Source organism: Takifugu flavidus, chromosome 5 (genome assembly GCF_003711565.1).
Source record: "Takifugu flavidus isolate HTHZ2018 chromosome 5, ASM371156v2, whole genome shotgun sequence".
NCBI classification, from domain to species: Eukaryota; Metazoa; Chordata; class Actinopteri; order Tetraodontiformes; family Tetraodontidae; genus Takifugu; species Takifugu flavidus.
In genome coordinates, this window is record NC_079524.1 from 1,160,482 (window position 1) to 1,181,052 (window position 20,571).

General features: G+C 47.1%; 1 protein-coding gene across 7 annotated transcripts in view; it reads left to right on the forward strand.

Moving 5' to 3' along the window:
• The window catches only part of kiaa0825 (KIAA0825 ortholog), a 91,065-nt gene that overhangs the window by 42,796 nt on the left and 27,698 nt on the right, over positions 1-20,571 (forward strand). Inside the window, exon 24 of one of the 7 annotated variants that reach the window (XM_057032891.1) lies at positions 15,552-15,609. The exons of 5 other annotated variants lie outside the window; for them this stretch is intronic. In XM_057032891.1, coding sequence (XP_056888871.1) covers positions 15,552-15,594 — 43 coding nt within the window. In that variant the 3' untranslated portion in view covers positions 15,595-15,609. Of the gene's footprint in view, positions 1-7,470; positions 7,895-15,551; positions 15,610-20,571 lie in introns of those variants that run through there. One more of the 7 variants, XM_057032892.1, reaches the window with a different exon arrangement.

Consider the following 20,571-nt stretch of genomic DNA (forward strand, 5'->3'; position numbering starts at 1 on the left):
GTTTTATTGTACATGCTGACAGCATTCTAATGTAGCAGCACTGACCTGTAGATTTAGTAGCTTAATATGGTGAGCCATACTGTAACTACTGAACACTAAACCAATTCCTCTGCATTGTCTCATTGTTGCTGTTACCCCTCAGGTCTATAACAATAGCAGTTTGTGGAAAAATGCCAGTCGGTGGCATTCTCTTGCTTGAGTGGCTCCTTAAATTGCAGCAATAGACGCTTGTGCTTTCAGGAAGTGGGCAATCACCATCTGTTCCTGGGCGCTGCCATATGGCGGGCCTTTTTCTCAGGGAATAAAATAAAAACAAATATGTCAGAATGTTCGTCTTACTCCACGGACACTGATCAACCAGGGGAGAAGTTGGATGTCTGTGTGTCTGGATTAATGGTCTTACTTTATGCTTGAGGGAATGGGGGTGTATGTGCTTGTGTTTGGCAGCCAGTTCTGTGTACACGCCTCCAGGTGGGCGCGCACGTGCTACTGCGCGCTGATGCACACGCAAATATTTCTTGACTCATTTATCCGACTCGTAGTGTGGCGTGACGATACGTTTCGAGCTTGTGGTCGCCCTAATCCCGCTAGCTTTAAACATCGCCAGGGGAACGGCTTCAAGGTTGCGACATTTCCAGGCCGTGTCTAAAGAAACAAGTGGAAACGGTTCCGCCATCGTCGGAGTCTCGCACGGCTGAAAGTGAAAAGACTTCACTGTAGAGAATCAAGAGTGTGGCGTCATCGATGCACCATTTCTTTCTTCTCCTGTCTATCCCCTTGCATACGTGGTGTGTGTGTGTGTTGTGTGTGGTGGTGTGTGTGTGTGTGTGTGTGTGTCCTGCTGACTGACAGCCGGGAATGAGAGTTTGTGTTTTTGGAGACGGAGCACATCTTTTGTCTGCTTAGTTATACATGGTGTGTTTTGTCTTTTCTAGCCCTGGATCACACTGACACATTGAGGTTTTCATTAGCCGTAAGCAGGTGGTGGAGAGGGACGACACACACCCACGCACACACGCACGCACACACGCACACACACGAGTCCCCTTCCGATGCCTGTCTTTGTGCTTGGGGATCTGCACTTGCATGCATATCGTGGAGCGTGTACATGTGTCTGCCCGTGTGTGTGAACTTTCACTCTTGTATTTCAGTGTCTGTGATATTTGGAGGTTTGCTCCAAAGGCGAATAAATCAGCGATGCCTGGGATAAGGCCGCGGCCCCTCCTCAAACTGCACAGACAAGCTGAGAGGCTCATTAATCAAACAGCCAGTCACAGATGTGATGGCTTCCACACAAACCGCCAGCAGACTGTGAAAGTCACATCCAACAGAGTCGACTGTCAGCCAGGCAGGCCTGCTACCCCCTCCCCCCACCCCCCCACCCCGCTTTCTTTCACCTCTGCTGTATCTATCCCTCAGTTCCCCCGCACCCCCGCTCACCTCCAGTGTGACTCTTTAGTGTGATACACATGAAATATTTGTCTTGTCCCTCGAAAAATGAACTGGAGGGTCAAGGCAGATCCATCTTCTCAGGCCGCGGTCATGGTCAAACCATTCTGGGGACACACCACATCCGTCAGGACGACGCAGGTCTGTGAGTACAGCAGCTCTGGACTGGGGATTACTACTGGTTACTACATGTTGACGTTCCATCTTCTCCGTAACCTCAGTCACAATCTTTAGCAGGCAATAGATAGACAGTAAAACAATGAACATGAACGGGGTGGAGGTGTGATGCAGGTGTACGCTGCTGTCACTTTAATTTCAATCATTTTGTTTAATAGGCCTTTAGATAACCAACGACTGTTTTCAAGCACATTGAGCTATAATGGATGAAGCAGCTCACACACAGATGAGCATCCCAGTATCTTCAACATTATGAGATGCTAGATATGTAGACAAGAGGGAGATTGTGATGTGCATATCAAAATGTCAGTTATGTCTGTGGTTTTGATATTCCCACTACAGGATTGGCCTCAATCTCTGTGGAGAATTCATTTTCCCCTTTAAGCCTGTTGCATAATTATACGAGCTAATGAACGTTAAATCTGTTTAAGGTGTGGATATTGATGCGTGATTTCAAAAGATGTTAAATTCTAAACTGTAGGAATGAACAACACCCCAAAGAATACCGATTTCTCATGTAATTTCTACTGTACAGAGCATGTTTGGGTTCCTCCAAGAGTGAAATATGCTCTTTATGGAAATGCACTCATGTGAAAATGCATTTTCTCATCTCTCTCTGGGTTTTGTGCAGCATAACCGATTGTAGCCAGATCGCTACCCTAATCCCCACCCCCAAAAGGTCTGAATTGGTTACAGCTGTTTACAATAGTTCTAGTAATATTACTGACAGAATTGTGCTTATGCCACAAGAAAAGCATTCTAAAGGGATTATCTGGTTATCCTTGTGGGTTATGAACTTTCTGGGGTTTAACCTATGTTTCGCTAATGTTGTGGTTTGCAGGTTTTTGTTCTTTTAAGAGCCAGACGCCAACATTTTATTCTTTATCAATATCCTCCCCACTCAGACGGTTACAGCAGCGATCCACAACAACACTTTTGCTTCAGTCAGACTCACAACCCCTGGACATGGATTTTATGGGGTGTAAAGTGAGCTGAACTGATGGATCTGCTGCGCATAGCGTGCTTTATTTTTGACACCTCTTGCAGACAGCGAAGGTCCTGCCTTTTGCCTCTGGAGCTGGTTTTGTCACCCAGTTACCGTGGAGCGGAGACCCAACTAAAGACGTGAGCCACGGTGTGAGGCTGTTGCCATGCTTCCTGCTGATTTACTGGGTTGACATTTTAGCTGACTGGAGAAGTGCATTGTCTAGAGCCAGGCTGTGACCATCTGTTCCAGTCCAAAACTGTGTTCCCCTTATTTTCCTAACTGTACTGTGCCATTTGCCAACTTTCCTCACATTCCCTGGAGGTGTTGCAGAGTTGGACTTTTTATTTGCAGAGCACATTTATTTTTATATCGCACTAGAATGCTGAATGATGAGTTGTAAAACTTGTAATAATGCTTCCGATTACAGAGATGATGCAAGTTCTTCCTCATATTTTAGTATGGGGTTATTTGTGCTACATTAAAAGGAGCCATGTTGGCATCTGTAGATGCCTGAGCACTGGATTTCTTTGTAAGGACGTCCCTGACTGGATCTATTTGATGTTGCACATTTGTTTTGGTGGTATTTGATGAGGTGGTGTGCCGTCGCCAGTCTCATTAGCCCGGCAGCAGCCCCAGCCAATCGCCTCTCTCCACGCTGCTCTGCCATTTGCATGTGGTCCAGGAAGAGATAATTAGAGGGATCTCTGCCTGTCACTGTTAATCTGGGACTTAGTGAGAGGCTGTGACGCCGGCGTGCTGATGGACTGACGCACACATGCATCGACACACACACACCGTGGGGTCGTACTGTACCGGTGGACGCACACTGGCAAGTGATCCACGCAGAAAGGCCAAGTACCTGCACACACACTGCGTTAACAGCGCCACGGTTTGTGCAAACACACGTGAACACCGCTAATTCACCTCTGCGGCTAAAGCGGAGTCTTTATTAACTGATTGATTTTGTCTCCAGCTAATACAGTGTCTATTTGCAATCTATTCATCTTTAATGCCACAGAGCATTAAAACAAGAACCAAAAGAATCAGCGCTGGTTCTCCATTGGTGTGTGTGTGTGTGCTGGTATGTTGACACTGGCTGTTTACACCAGTTCTACTGTGCTGTTGACACAGGTTTTAGATCCTTGTTCAGATACACTGTGTGCTTGTTGCTACCCAAACAGACAGAATGCTCAGTAAGCCTTTTGAACAAACCCAGCTGTCAGCCTTATATACTTTCCCTCGTGCACATGTCGAGGCGCATGCACGTGTGCTTACTGGCACGTCCTCAGCCACACTCGGGCTGAGACACAAACTCTCTCACACACCATTGATTGGCAGGCCTCCTGTTTACTCATAATTCCGACTGATTTATCCAATCAATCTTACTCGGCGAGCTGCTAAAGCGTTGACTAATATTAAGAGTAGAACATGCGACAATTAAAACATCCTTCAGGTAATTACAGAGCTGGTTTAGCAGCAAACAACTGAGCCATTTTGCATATCCAGCGTGTTGCTGATGCGTTTTATTTATACCTGTTTGACTGTTAAGCGGAGGAAATGAGCTACATCTGTGAGTGTTACTGCATTTACAGCACATGTAAGATATCATGTAAAATGCCACATCGTTAGCTCAATGTGTCTATGCAAATATTGACTCTTGCCACCTGATTGGATCTCACCGGCAGCGTTCCCTGTTGGAAAATCCCTGTTTAAAGCTGTAGATGTTCGTGTCCGAGCGAAGCCCCTTTTCCCGCCCAAATGACAGCCCATTCCTTTGCCCACTGTGGGACTGTTTAATGGTGCATGTTGAGCGAGCAGGTGAGCGCAGGCGCTGACCTCATCCATTCTGCTCGGTGACCCTGTGTCCCAGTGATGACACATATTAGTTGACACCTGACTTTAGGGGCTCTTTAGGTGACTCGAGTGCCCTCGGCCCTTGATTTAGATTCCAACGTTGTCCTCTGTGCTGCCTTACTCTGTACCCTTCTGTCTTCTCATTACAGACTTAACGATGTGCACGTGTCAACACACAATCATACTCAGACCTGCTTAGATTTCTTACCCCACCATTACAGTGCTGGGAACACAATCGTTTTCATTGTGGTTGGCCAATTATTGACTAACCAAAGTTGATTTACCTGTAATGGAATCCAAATAGAAATAAAAATGTATCCGATTACTTTTTTCTGACCTCTGAATAGCTGGTTACAACCGGCCCAGGGTCAAAAGCCCCCACCTATTAAGCAGCATTGTCTAGCAGGGAATATTGGTCCCACATACATTTGACCTTTTCCTTAGACATCATTAAAGAGAGGCTGTTAATTTGTACTTGGCTTATTGGAGCCGTGTAACCTGATGAACATCCTCTGCAGCAGCCAGTGGACAAACTTTGATGGTTTCAAGATTCTTTGTGCTTTTTCAATCAGCCTTTGTGCATTTCATGTTTTTGGAGCTCAGGGCCACGTCTATGTGTCCTTGAGCGTGTCTGTTTTCTCTCCTCACGGGCTAGTTTTATTTATACCATCACATACCATCACACAAGGTCAGAATTTGTATGAATATTTGTATGACACGTGTGTTGTAGACGTTCACCTTATATTAAAAAAAAATAGAAACTCCCGTTCCAATAAAATGCACGTGCCTTCTGATGTGTTTCAGATTTGTGTAGCTTTGTTCCTTCTCCGTCTTTCAGTTCACTCCCCTTTTACCTGCTCTTGCCCTCCCTTTCCTGCCTTTTCAGAGAATCATGGAGCCGTCATGGGTCTTGTTTTTTTTCCCTGAGCCTTTGATCACTTCCTAGTCTTTCAGCATGTTAACTACGAGGAGTCTCACCTCCCCTGTGGGTGGAAAAGAGGGCACATGCTTCCCGTGCTTCTGTGGTGTTAATGGCTGAAAGCATTCGCTGGTGATAACATCATTCTGAGGTGGCTGGTCAAGCCAGTGTACCCTATATATGTGTGTATACGTGTATATGTGTACAGTATATGGGTGATTCCATTTGCTTAAAAGCCTCTGGTGAAAACTGACCAAGATAACTTGCTTGATTGTGGTCGTCCGCTCTTCTGGGCGTGAGTGATGCCAAACGAACTGATAACAAAAGTTGCAGCAGAAGAAAGAGGACGGAAATGTAAAGCTTTGGAAACTCTCCTAAAGGGGATAAATTGCTTCTGCAGCAGCCGCTTCTTTATTTCATTTGTTATTTTGGGTAAAATCTGTTTTCGTGTGTGTGATGAGCACTGCCTTGTCAGGACTGTTAAAGCACGGCCCGTTTGATTGAATTTACCACCGGAGACGTCCAGCCATGGTGATGGATTGTTCCGATGCAGGGCGTTGGCTTTCCGGAAACATTTTTTAGATATGTTTCTTCCGACATAATGGAAACAGGTCTACCCTTTACAGGCTGAATGGTAAGTGGTGTTATTTGACATATTGTACTACCTGCCAGTCTATCAGAATAGCAATGACAATCACGGGAAAGGACATTTCGATTACTGTCAAGCCTCCCTTTCCTGTCTTTTCCCATTAGCTGTTTTATCACTCCCTCTGATTCCTGAACCCGGTTCTCTTTGTCCTAACCTGTAAGGATAAAAAGCTTCACAGATGAATGGACAAGTGGACATTTCTGTGTGAAAGTATAGGGCTTATGAGACACATGTGTGTTCAGGATCTATCGCCCAGGCTGCTCCTGATCCTTAGGTTGCACCTTGCAATCAGTCAGCTTGCCTCTACCCTTCCTGCCTGAGTGTTCCTACTCCAGCCCTCTGAAGGAGCCCTTCTTATCACCGTGTGGTTGACCTTCTCTTTGCCCCTCACTGTTTTCAAGGTTAGCTGCACTTTGTGTACTTTCAATCTCCGCCTTCCTTCACGTGAGCCTTCCCAGTATCCATATCCATCTATGCTGTCCTACAAAAGTGGCTGAACGTTGGAGGTTTTACCCTCTTGTTTTCAAGGCGAGCCTCTCGCAGTACTTCCCAATACCCTCGTACCGGCTCTCTGTCCAGTACCTGCATACATCTGACGGAGGAGAAATACGAAGGTGGCCTGACTGTTTCTTCCCTCTTATCCCCACTTTATTTCAAGATGTGTCTCTTCCTGCTCTCGTCTCTCCAGGTTGCGTTGTCTACCTTCTTTTCCTCCATCTGTGGTCTCTCGTCTTAGTAGGGATTAAAAAGTAAAGAGGAAGTCGGAGACACGCTGCCGTCTGATTTCTTTTGCTCCTGCCCTGACTGGGATTGGTGTTCCCACCTCATCTAGAGTTTGTGATTTTTGATGTTCAAAGGCACGGCGGAGAGGTCAGAACACCTGTGGTAATCACGCTCTGCCAACAGAAAAGACGTTTCAAGGAGCTTCTCCCACTTCAGCGCTATGTGCATATCTGAATGTATTATCTGTCAGAATTTCAACAACGTGTACATGGAAATGCTTAGTGTGGTCGATCATTGTGTAGACTTCCTTTATCTTTATCAACTGAACTAAATCAACACTAAAAACCTGAAAAATTCATGCTCCATTTTGCACAGAAAAATAAACCAAAGCTGAAAATATGCTGCAAACTGCTGGCACGGAGAGGTATACCAGGACCATTTGTCACGACAAAATAGTAAATACAATACATCTCAGAGTCTAAGGCTTTGTCTTTAATATTGTCTTGTTGAGGCCCGTGTCTAAGAAATCATCCTTATGTAGCACTAATGCATAATAATATTGTGAGACTTGACAGTATTGTGTCATTTAGCAGCAGTTTCCCCAAACACGACACTAAAAAAACACCTCTACAGTCACCATTTTCTGGTTTGTTGTGCCCCGAGTATGTAAATCTATCAACGTTGACGTCTCCTTTTCCCTTTAAAATCTAGGTGAGGCCAAGCTCTGACAGACTGCCGTCATCTCGGTGGGTTGTTGGTGTCTACAGAGAATAAAGAGCTACAGATTAGGTTGGAGATTTCAGCTTTTTCCAGAAAGGATGACCAGTGTGATGGAGGAGCAGCTCACTGTAGCCACCAGTATCCAGATGACCGGGAGCGAAGCCTTGTGTTGAATCACCAACGGAATGAGGTTTTTTAGTGCCCGTGTGCCGCAGCGCTCTCCAAGGTGCTGATCTCTGATAGCGTAGCGCTGACAGACCGCAGTTGACCTCCAATCAAGGCGCCATGATTCAGTCGCACAGTTATTTTAGTGAGTTATGACGTTTATGGCTCCATTTATGCTTTGTGCTGTGTTTTGGGACTCCTCCTCATGCATCCACAGCATCCTCTTCATGATGGCAACGCCATTTTGTCAGAACCCTTTCTTCCATTCAAAGAACACGTGTGGGTTGACGCTCACTATCTGTTGGCTCATCACTCGCTCTTGAGGAGGTGGCGTCCATGCAGTGGCAGGCCAGTGTGTCTTGGTATGTGTCTCTCTCTCTGCACCACTGTGGGCAGATATGGCGAATATCTGTCATCTCAGCATCTCAAACGTGACAGCACTGATCAGAATAATTCCCCCCGCTGGTTCCCCTCCTGCGCTTTTTTCTCGCATTGCAGCCAAACACAAGCGTCACGCCAGGTGCATTCCTTGTTTTGTGTTGCACCTCTTCTTTCCTTCCTAACAACAACACTTTTTTTTTCTTTTAACACTTTTTTCACACATTAATGGCACAACTAGGGTGTATATGGTGTATTATATCCATTATATGCAATTGGAAATAGAGCTGGTAGTGAGTCTGAGGCTATTTCTGGATGCTATTCCTTAGTGTGTGTGTGTGTGTGTGTGTGTGTGTGTGTTGGTGTGCTCCCTTCTGTAGGTAGGTGGGAACGGGTGTGTCAGAGAGCATTTTCGAAGGATCCGCCCTGAGGGTGTTGATGCATTGATACAATGGGAAGAAGCTAAATGCTATGGAAGTGATCGAGCTCACAGCAGATTTAGCAAACAACCAACCGGCTCGAACTAGTTTCACCTCAGCCGGCTCTGCAGTGCACTGCTTATTTATTTATATTGGTTGGGGGGCAAATGTATGTTCAGTGCTGTTGAATATCAGCGACAGGAAAGATCAAAGACCGATGCCACAAAAATGAAGCTGTCAAAGTGGCCCGACAGCCGGGTCCCGAGGCGAGCATCCCTCTCTCGCACGTTTTATTACCATCGCAGTCAAACCTCCCAGTCGAAAAGAAAAAGCAAAGACCGGAGAGCAAACCTGAGCCGCTGTATCCTAACCCTCTATGATGGGATGAGTTCTGAATGTGTGGCGGGGGTTAGGAGACAATGGTTGAAGTGGCGAGCATCCCCGTCTAGTCTCCTCACCCTCCGCCCAGCAGCTAATTAGCACTTTCAGCAGCAGGGTTTGAGCTCATTAATGTGGCGTCTGCTTAGGTAACGTGAAAGCAGTCGCATGTGCTAACATCCAAACGTACAAAGCAAACGCTGCAAATCAACACGCAAGGAAATAAACGGAACCGTGTTGTTGGTCACGAGAGCAAGAAACATTGGAAATGATGTATTCGATGGTTTTGGGTTTTCTTTCTTACGTTGAAGGTTTGGTCACGAGTGTTTTCACGTCAGCTCTCGTTTTCCTCAGTTTTCCTGACGGATCACATCAATATGTAATTTTTCCACTCGTTTATTTTTGTCATAGTTACAATTCACATCAGCTAATTAGTATCCACTCTGTGATATAGGCACAAGAGGTAAAAAACAACCGAGGAGGAAGGAAGAGGAGGCGAAGGATCCATGATTAGAGAGAATGAAGCCATCTCTTTTAATCTAACCCTGAGAGAAACAGAAGGGGAGATAGAAAGAGAGGTGGGGGGGTGGGGGGCATGAGGCACTCTCACCCCTCAGCTCTGTCTCCTCTCTATCTGGGGTCCCTCCCCAACTCTCTCCGTCACCCTCTCACCCTGTTTTGCAAAGGGTGTGAGAATGTGTGGGAAAAGAGGGTCTGGTGCCTCACCCTCGGCAGACGGGATCAGCTTGTGTTTCTGAGGCTCTCGAAGTGTCCCATTGTCATGATGTCACTGCAACTCAAGACAACTGACCTATGACCCCTGTGGATCCATGCAAGCCCGTCTCCCCCACCCCCGCCCCCCCAAATGCTAGGCCAGATTGCTACCGGGTGCCCACCAGGGGGTATCCAAGCCATTTGTATATTGCCCCTAAAATATTATTTTACTTTTGTAATTTTACTCCAAACTCTTTGTGATCGTCGCTCTACACAGATCCCCCCCCCCCCCCCCCCACCCCCGCTGCTGCATACGTTGTATTTCCATATCCATGAATATACCGCGCGCCGCCAGATGTCGCAAATACATCATCTGAGGGATGCAGCTCTGATAGAGAGGGAAAAAACCCAGGCACGTATGAGTGGGGGATGTGAAGCGACCGGAGCGGATGTGTGTGTGTGCCACTGTACGCCCGTGCTCGTCTGCGCACGCACGCATCTCTTGGCAGCGTGTGGGTTTGCGTGCACTGGGATGCAGGCGAGGGCGCACGTCTATTTTGTGTGCCCACGCGTGTGTGGAGGTCACAGCAGGTCAGCATATTGTCCCTCAGATGTTTGATATTTTATGTATAAGAGGGTGGCTGGAGTGAGCGGATAAGCACGTTTCTGACAGAAGCAGCGCCGCCACAATCCGCCACCTCAGCAATGTGGAGCCCCGACTCACATCAACAATGGAGGGGAGGCGCCTCACACTCAGACAGTAGTGGGGGGGGCAAGAGAGAGGGGAGGAAGGATGGAGAAAGACCTTAAAATCTGAACTATTCCTGATGAATATGCAGATAATGAGGGAGCAGCACAATCCAGTTAAATGACTCTGCAAAAACGCGTCTTTATGTGGTTTTTTTTCAGTTCCATAATGTGAAGCGACCCTTTGCTTATTAATTCACACCATCAATCAAAATGTGCACAGACTTGTGCACGCACACTATTGCAGGGGCGTGCACGTGTGCGTGTGTTTGTGGGCCAGGTAGAAAAGGGGGGCCGCCGCGGCTTCCCGGGTTCAGCCCGTCCTGAAAGGAGCTTTCCCGGAGTGGATCCATCCCAAACAGCCTCCGCTCGTTCTGCTTCAGGGGGAGAAAGTTTATCGCCAGCTCGCTTTGTAGTCAGCCTCAAAAGATCTGCAGCAGTCAGCATTAAACGGCACAGATCTGAGGAGACACCTCCAACTGAAATACCTACAGAGGGAGGAGGGGGGGAGGGGAGCGGGAGGCTACCTGATAGAAGCATTAAAGACAGACGTTAACTGCGCCTCTTTATGTTGGCTTTGTACCCCAACAACAATAATAACAATAAAAACCCAACCATTAGCTCATGCAGCTTTCTATTACGGTCGGCTCTTTGATCCTTTGATTCCTTTCACCCTTTTCCACAGTCACTGTTTTTCTAACTCTCCTATTTATGCTCAGTTTTACTCGATTCTGCATGTAAATCTGTGCACGTGGCTTGTTACCAAGGCGATGATGTGGCAGATGACGTCAGGCCCAGCGCCCCCGACAGTGGACGGTGGCCTGAGCGGGCGCGCCTGCATCTGTGTGTCCTGCATCGCTGTCTCTGTGTCTTTGTCTCCGCGCGTCTCTCTGAGCTCAGCGTCGGCGCGTCCTGGGCACCTTGAGTTTCCTTGGGATGAGAATTAATTATTCAGCACACAGCCGCAATTAAATTTCAATTCAGCAGTTGATATAACCTGTTAGAGAAGCAGGTTTGTTATTGAATCGGAGCTTTTGGCCCTGTTTAGATTTACAGATTCATTCTGTGATGAGTGTTATTAAAGGGGTTATCCAACCTTTATTTCTTACGACCTCATGATTTGGGTGAGTGCGTGTGTGTCCTTGCATGTGCGACATGTTGACTGCTATAATACTCATTCTACTAGCAAAGTGAGCACACGTTGGGTAGCTGCCTGTGTCCCAGTGAAGACGGGTGGGGTTCCAGCAGTATCGGCTCTGTGCTGAAATTCCTCTTACAGAGGGATCATTAGGGGTTGTTTTGGATTTTACAGAGCAAAAGACGCATCTTGTCACGCTTTCCCCACATATTTGGCCCCAGATTCTTCCTGCTAGCGAGTTGTGAGGTACACCACCATTTCTGATTAAACTGGGAAACAGCAATGGTTAATTGTGAATTTAATGTTACCCTTTAGTGGCACAAACACTTTGGGTGGAGTTCTCCCTTTATTTTCTACCATTTAAAAGATAATTACCACAGTTTCTTCAATCGTATCGTGGAGCAAAACTGTTTATATCTGGAACTCCGAACCTTATTGAACCCTTATTGACTCCTCATCCTCCTCTGAGTTAACGTGTCTTGGAGGAGACATTTAGATGAGCATCAGCTTTAATGAGGGAATGATCCCTTCTCATTCATCACGTTCTGGGATTTTGGAGACTCACTGATTGAAGCGATTGAATAAAATGATCGGTAAAAGTTGCATGCATGAATTTTTGGACCGATTGAATTACCGTGACCATCAGAGACCAGAAGGAGCATCATTTTCTCTTTCGTTTTCTAATCTGGTGAGCACTCTGAGACTTTGGGGTCTTCATCCTGTGCACGTGTCTGTCTTTGTCACCGTGTTCTTCATTCAGCTCAAGAGTGGAAAATGGAAAAATCCCACAAACGTAGAATAAAAAGATGATTCCACTGAGCGGCAGACACTGTGCCGATATTTAACAAACTGTGTTCCCGGACGGCACATTCATTGTTGTGGACTCAGACACGTGCGCGCGCGCACGTGCACGATTAATACGTAGAAGCATAAATGCACACCGCTGCCAGCACGAAAGAACACATGGTGATGAAGAAAAGAAGCAGCCTTGACGTCCCCTCTCAATGCTCCCCTCCCCCGGTTCCTGGCTCCTCATTCCCGGCTCCTCTTTGGGAAGAAGGTGGTGCTTTTGTCAGACGGGAGCAAGGAGACCTCACAAAGCGGGGGCCGGTGTCACAACAAACAAAAACAGCGCAGTAACCCCCCGAAATCTAATCAGGATCCATTGATTCATGCTCTGAATAGAGACTGAGTACCTTGAGAGCCGCTCATCCAGTCGGGCCGGAGACGGCGACGCGGGGGCCTTCCCAATCCGGCGGGATTCTTCCTCCTCATTCTCTTCTCACCTTTGGACTCTTTCAGCTCACCCTCGATACGATCCAGCAGCCCACTTTAACTTTTTATGGCCTTTTTTTTATTTCATGAATCTAGGGTCTGTTTATACCAGTAAACTTCCATTGCCAGTGTTCCCGGTGTTCCCGGCGTTCCCGGTGCGTCGGTTTCTCAAAGCCTTATGAAGGATGCTTGGGCAGAGCAATTAAAAACAAGGCAAACATTTCCATCCCGAGCTTGCCTTGACTTTCCTTCTCGTTCTTCCTTTCAACTCTGATTAGGAGTGGTTTAGGAGTGGTTTTCCGGAGCTGCTGCAAACATGGAGAGCGCTCCTGCATAAAGGCCTTCGCTGGTTTAAAAGCAAAAGAGAAACAATTTACCAACGTAAGTCTATTAACTCGTATGCGACGCTGTGACATTTGGGATGAAATGATTTGATCTGTAATGCTCTCACGCCCTCCTCGGCTCTTTCTGGCCCCCTTAATGTTCCATATGATGCAACTTTTCTCATTATTTGTAATGATACTTTGGCATTATGTGGGAGAGGTATTGATTTCAGAAGCCGATGCACTTATTGTGGAGGTAAATGTTGTTATTTTAATATTGGACTCGTGCTAATTTAATATTCCGTGGTAACAGTGTGTTGTAACATACACATCAAAATGTGACCCCCCCCCCACCCCCCATCCCCCGACCCCCTGCCTCCATCCCTCCTTTCACGCTCTCTTTCTCCCTCTTACCACCGCAGATATACATTAACCCCAGGTATTTGAAATGCCACTATCAGCATTACAGGATCACGTGTCGGATGTTTTTTTTGGAATAATCTGATCAGTTGTTTCCCTAAAACGTTTCCCTGTTGGAACAGTTGGGTCGACTTAATGGGATCAGTGAAATGACTGCGTTTCTGGGACTCTGACAAACTTCCCCCTACTTTTGTTCTTGGACTAGCTAGATCTCTGGCTAGTTACCAAGGCAACTGACCCATTTGTGTGTTCCATGCAAACGTGTTGGTGGAGAAGCTTGAGAGTGGGTGTGAGACAGGCAGGGTCGCACACAGTGGCAGGCAGACAGGTACGGGTGGAAGACCGTAGGAAAGTTGTCTCCAGCAATAGGCCCCCTCCCCCCATCGGACCAGCACTGGTAAGGCAGGGACCAACGTGGTGAGCAGGGTTAGAAAGGTCTGCCATTCATTCAGCACAGACACCCTTCATTAATATCTGTGTGTGTGTGTGTGTGTGTGTGTGTGGGCGTGACCGTGTGCATCATTGAGTAGGTGTGTTAAAGCGTATTAAAGTGGGCTGTAGGTGTGTGTGTGTGTGTGTGTGTGTGTGTGCCTGCCCATTCTTGGACAAAGAGGTAGGGACTTTTTTTCTTTCCAACACCCTGTCAAAGGTGTTACCAGCAGAAGGGGGGGGGGGGGGTGGTTCTGGGGTGGCCTCCCCCAGCTCTCAGATATGACGCTGTCATTGGAAGAAAAGCTACATTCACTGAATGACACTTATTTTCTCCCACTTTCCACAAGTGCAGCGAACACAACAGACAGGGGAGCAGCTGACGAGGATCTTGTCCCGGGTTTGTCTGTAATGACAGACACGCAGCAATTACCTCACGTCTACGCAGACGCCCAGAAACGCGCCGTCCCCAATAAGCTTTGTTACTTCGCTCCAGTAGGCTGCCTCGGGGTTTTTAAGGTTTGCTAAATGTGTACGTGTGTGTGCGTGTCCACATGCATTCACCCCACGTGTCTTGGGCCCAGCTTTGTCCTCGTGCTTGTGTCTCTTTCATGCTGTCCACAGTCGTCAGCGCCGCCTCGTGATGCTGCTGCCGCTCCTGTGCGCTCCCTCATAATTGTGATGACTCTTAACTAAACATTTTAAATGCTAACGGAGGACCCTCGGCTAAAATCTCGGAATGTGCGACATTGCTGATGACCCTGGCGTGAAAGATGCTAAAGGAGCACATTAAAACCACCCCGACACAATGACGTGAAGTCTTTGAAGTCTCTCCCTGTTGCTCACCTTGATCTCTCACACACACACGCCTCCTGGTTAATACTCCTCACCTATTTCCCATCTTGCCCTCGTGGCCCACAGCCCATTTTCCCACTAAGACCAGGTGTCCCACCACACCAGAGAACAGTGTGTCTTAATCAGTGTTGCAGACACACACACACACACACACCCTACGAGGGGCTCCCTACTGTCACCCTGCCTTATGTCTAGGAGTGACACTTGGATGACACCAGCAGCAGGTTTTTCATTAGCTTAGCACTAGCCTTGGTGAAGACGGGGCCAAGAGTGCGCAGGCAGATCCTATTTTACATTGAGTGAGTCAAAATTGCTGCAGAAATGAAATTACTCCATTAATTATGCAATGGCTGAAGCAGCAGCTGCAAGAGCACCATAATAAACCCTTTTCATTGCACCTATTCCGGCTTCCAGTGGCAGATTTGACACGTGTAGCATCAACGTTAAGTCTGCAGACCGCCTCTGTGAAAGAAGGACAACATTAACTAATGATCGTTACCTTTACCTCCGTCCACGGCTGCTTACCTCTTCATTTAGCTTTTAACAGCAATATAAATGCCTGATTCATTAATGCTATTCTGTTTCTCTGTTTCTTCAACCCAAGAAGAGAAGATTCTGTTTCTTAGTTTTAATTTTAAATATTTTCCAGGACTACAGTAAGACCTTATTTTGCTGTTTTTTTAACTGTGTAGGTCTGTTGTCAGTGAACATTGTTATGAATTAAGTCTTATAATATCAAATTGCATGACGATGAAATGGAATGTGGTCATTGGTTTATTGAAAGAACTTTTTTCCTTTCTTACATATTTTGCTTGGAAACTTTGACACCAGGACGCATGAAGATGGTTTTTATGTTGAGACGATCTATGGATGAGGATAAAAGAGGATTTCAGGAGAGAACTGTTAAAGATGGAGAAAGGACGCGTTGCCATTTCCCTCTACCTTCTGTCCTTGTTATCTTGTTTTGATGCTTCAGGGAGACAAATGAACTTGAAATCTGGTAATGAACTCTCTGGAACCGCTCAGCCCTCAGCACACACAAGCACACAGGTATCAGGGGTTTCCATCTATCCCAAATAAGTCCAATTCCTGGTGTTTCCTCCTCTGATCACATTTCTGAGCTAAAAGCTCAACCATTAACTACAAATGTGTTAGAACGCATGACGAGTTCATCCAGAATCGGCTTCTCCTCACGAGTTGACTGACGCGCTTGACTTTGGTATCTTCTCCTTCATGCCGTTTGAGCGGGACTGCACGGAACAGGTGTTTCACTGCTTTCAAACGCCACGGTCATTTCATAAACGCCACCATTTGTCCCACCCTGGACACTCGGGGTCTCTGGGGGTGAATGGAGCCGTCGGCCTCTTAAGACTTGCTTGACAAAATAGTTTGGCTATTTCCAGAGTTAATTTCTCCCACTTTAAATGAAACACACTCGTTGTATATCCTTGTTTCAGTTGAACAAGGATATACAACATTTTCCAGTTTAATAATTTTGCATTAGTTCATTCAGTCATTCAGACTGTTGGCGAGGACGCCCACAGAAACATGCTCTTTTATTCGGTTAAACGATTGGTGGTCCCGTGTACTTAAAGCTGAAAACTAGTCACTCTTTTAACTTGAACTTCCGCTGTAACACATGATATGAAAATAAAGCCATGAGGTAACGCCAAACAGTTTTACTTTTATAGCTGCAGAATACACACAAATCATTCAGAATAATAAAAATGAGCTATTAATGAGTAACAATAATTACAAAGGCATTAGGTTTTTTAATGAGCTCCACGTGGAACATGTGTTGAGCTCAACAGTGTGGTTAGCTTTGCTGCTATTTTAGCCCTTTTCACAGCTATCAACGTATGCGGAGTCGGCCGACTGGCCGGCTGGCTGTGAGTGTTGGCTGCTCAGTGGTCCTGAACCAGCCTATTTGAAAAGCCTGATGTGTTTTATTTGGGCCTGCTTCACACTGTCATCTGGAGTTGGAGATGAACTGTAATTGCAAGTCAAGTCTCATCTGCATGTAAGAAATCTGAGCAAAAACTGTCTGGTGAAGGCAAAAAAAATGGCCCCCGCCAGTCAGTCGTGGCGTTTCCACGCAAACATAAATACCCTTGACTCATAATCTCACTGCTTCTCTTTAAATTGTTCTTGATTATGGATAATATCCTGTTTCCTGTCACCCCTGCAACAGGGATTTGTTAGAGGCACGTTGACGTTTTCACGCCGTAGCCGTCACATTTAGATTTCTGCTGTAGGTAGCAGGTGAGAGGAACATTTGGTGATCCCAGATTGGGCTGTGGAATAGTGCACCTCATCGTCCTCTTTGCTCCATTAAAGAACTGGGGAGCTTATAGAGGTGAGTTAAACAGCTTTTAACTATGGCGCATGAATGGAAATACAGGAAAAAAAGTGTGTTGTTGTAGACGAAGACACACGCGGTTTGAGTGTGTGGAGGGGCTGAGCGACATGGTACGAACGCTAAAGCCCAAGCAGACAGGCTGAGAGGGTGCAGAGCTCCAGTACAGCCTCCTCCATTAGCTCAGGAATAGTACAGTATGTGTTGGGGGCAGGGAGCAACTCAGCAAGGCAAGACCCTTCTGTCTCCTTGTCACCGCTTAGTGCCGCTGGGGGTTGAAAGTGCCAGCGCGCGCGTGTGTGTGTGTGTGTGTGTGTGTGTGTGCGCGTGACACAGTGATGCGGGTGGGCACGCAGCCGAACGGGCACTTGACTGGCGCGGTGGCACTTAGCTGCTGCGTAGCTGCTGCCTTGGCGGCGGTCCAGGTTAACTCGCCATGCTGTGAGGTTTTTTGTATCCGTGTGCGTCGGGTGATGTGGCACCAGATGCCGTTCCATGTGCCCAAATTGTGTGTCGATTTGGAGCGCGGGCAAGCACAGACAGGAAGGAAGCCGGAGAGTGGAGGGAAATTTAATTAAGATAAAAAAGCAGCTCACAAAGGTCGACAAAGGTTATTCTCATCCGTGTTTCCCCCCGTCCGTCTGCAGCGAGGGTTCTGTGGAGCACAGCGCTAGCGTGGATTTAGACTGGAGGGGATGAAGGAACAGAAGGGACAGAGAAGTTGATGGAGAAATGGTGTTGCCTGTGCATGGGTGAGGGAGATAATTTGATTAAGCAGGCTGACAGAAGGAGGAAGCAGGAATGGTGGGATGACAGGTTGATGCCAGCTTCTCCTGGCATAGCCCCCACCCTTCCTCGCTGAGATGATGGAGTTGTAGAATGTGAGGAATAACCAGATTCACATGAGATAGGTGGAGAGGCCAAAGCAGGGGCTGGCAGGAGAGGGAGCGAGTCAAAGACGGGGAGCTGGTGGAGGTCAAACGGCAAAGGTGAAGGTGCTGGAGGAATACGCTGCGACGCATCATCACATATGTTGCTACAATGATAGCGTAGAAATATGGATTTGGATAGAAACATAAACACTTCTGACAACGGCAGAAGAGCCAAATTAAGTGAAGAGCGTTTATTCCGGGAGCTGTGCTGATATTTGGTCCTGGTGAAGAGACACCGTCCACGTTCACCCCAAGAAGGTGCATTTATGTTGCAATTTATGGATTTTTATAACAAAAAATGTTTCTTTTTGTGAGAATCTCAAAAATAGCCAAGGACCAGGGGACCATGTAGGCCAGATTAGGCTTTCTTCACCACAGTTTACTGTAGCCATTATTGAAACACACACACACACGCACGCACGCGCGCACACACACGAAAACAGCCTCATTTAGATGCAGAGGGAGCTGATGTCTAGCATCAGGTCTCACAATAATTATTTTAAATTGCTACGAGGAACAGAGGTCCTGGTGGGATATATTACCTCTGCTCTAACCAGAGATGGATTTCACCCCGCACATACATATACAACAAGCTCCTGGCTTTATATATATTAATACAAATATATTAGCACGTGTGTGTGTGTGTGTGTGTGTGTGTGTGTGTGTGTGTGTGTGTGAGCGCCACACGACTGCATGTGCGCCTGCATGCCCATATGGTTAGTGGGTGTTCTCGTTCCACAGTGTGATGTATATATTTCAGGAGAAGTCAAGCATTAATTTTTTACACACTGAAACAAGGTCATGTGAGTGTCCGTCGTTGTGTGTGTGTGTGTGTGTGTGTGTGTGTGCTTGTGAGTGAGTCCAGTGTGTGAGTGTGACTGCTCATCTATGTAACTGCGTATTTTGCTCATGTATCTGCAGTATGGATCCCTCCTTTCCATACATCCTGGAGAATCTATGACACACACTTGAGGTGAAGGCTTAATTTCGTCCTCGCTGCCGTATTTTCTAAATTTATTTTCTATTTTCTGGAATACTTGATTGGTTCAGTATTTTTCTAGACCTGTGCTGCTTCTGCTGCCTTATACAAAACTTTCTTTATAAGTTAATGACTGACTAGGCTTAATATTTTAATATTAATGCTAAATTACTTCTCAGTGCTGATATACTTACAGAAAACCAATAATGCTTCATTTTAAATCTTTCTTTTTTAAATATTTCACCAAACTGAAAACTGTTCTTGCACCTATGTGCTCCAATTTTCCATCATCACTCACGATCTCATGAATTTGGCAGGTTGGAATACTTTGAGTACACGAGGGTACGATGAAGTCGTTAAAGCACCTTTCGTTAAAAAACTGAGGTGAACGTTCGTTAACGGAAGTGTTTGGACCTCCAGACCAGGTTATGTAGAGGGGGGGTGACCAGGTTATGTAGAGGGGCTGGTGACGAGGTATGTAGAGGGGGCTGGTGACCAGGTTATGTAGAGGGGGCTGTGACCAGGTTATGTAGAGGGGGCTGGTGACCAGGTTATGTAGAGGGGCTGGTGACGAGGTTATGTAGAGGGGGCTGGTGACGAGGTTATGTAGAGGGGGCTGGTGACCAGGTTATGTAGAGGGGGCTGTGACCAGGTTATGTAGAGGGGCTGGTGACGAGGTTATGTAGAGGGGCTGGTGACCAGGTTATGTAGAGGGGCTGGTGACGAGGTTATGTAGAGGGGGCTGGTGACCAGGTATGTAGAGGGGGCTGGTGACGAGGTTATGTAGAGGGGGCTGGTGACGAGGTTATGTAGAGGGGGCTGGTGACCAGGTTATGTAGAGGGGGCTGGTGACCAGGTTATGTATAGGGGGCTGTGACCAGGTTATGTAGAGGGGGCTGGTGACCAGGTTATGTAGAGGGGCTGGTGACCAGGTTATGTAGAGGGGGCTGGTGACCAGGTTATGTAGAGGGGCTGGTGACGAGGTTATGTAGAGGGGGCTGGTGACCAGGTTATGTAGAGGGGGCTGGTGACTAGGTTATGTAGAGGGGGCTGGTGACCAGGTTATGTAGAGGGGCTGGTGACCAGGTTATGTAGAGGGGCTGGTGACGAGGTTTGTAGAGGGGGCTGGTGACTAGGTTATGTAGGGGGCTGGTGACCAGGTTATGTAGAGGGGGGCTGGTGACCAGGTTATGTAGAGGGGGCTGGTGACCAGGTTATGTAGAGGGGGCTGGTGACCAACAAGTGATTCTCATTGACGTTAGCGGCCGCCGTCCCTCAGTCCTGATGCAGAGCTCCATGAACAGAGCAGAGCCAATTAGAGAGGTTTGGAGACGGAGGCATTCGTTCCCCATATCCCCATCCTTCCATCCATCCCTTCTCCACTTCTTTAACCCCCACCTGAACCTGTCAGCTCACCATTGCAGGGAATTTTCCAGCAGCTCCTCGACATCTCACTCGCACCCTGCCTGTCAAAGCCCAGCGAGGGCAGAGCGAGAGAGAGAGAATGTACTGATGGATCCTCTCAGAGAGCAGAGGTTCACCTCTCAGGTAATCCTATAAAAAGCCAAGGTGAGATGCTCCTCT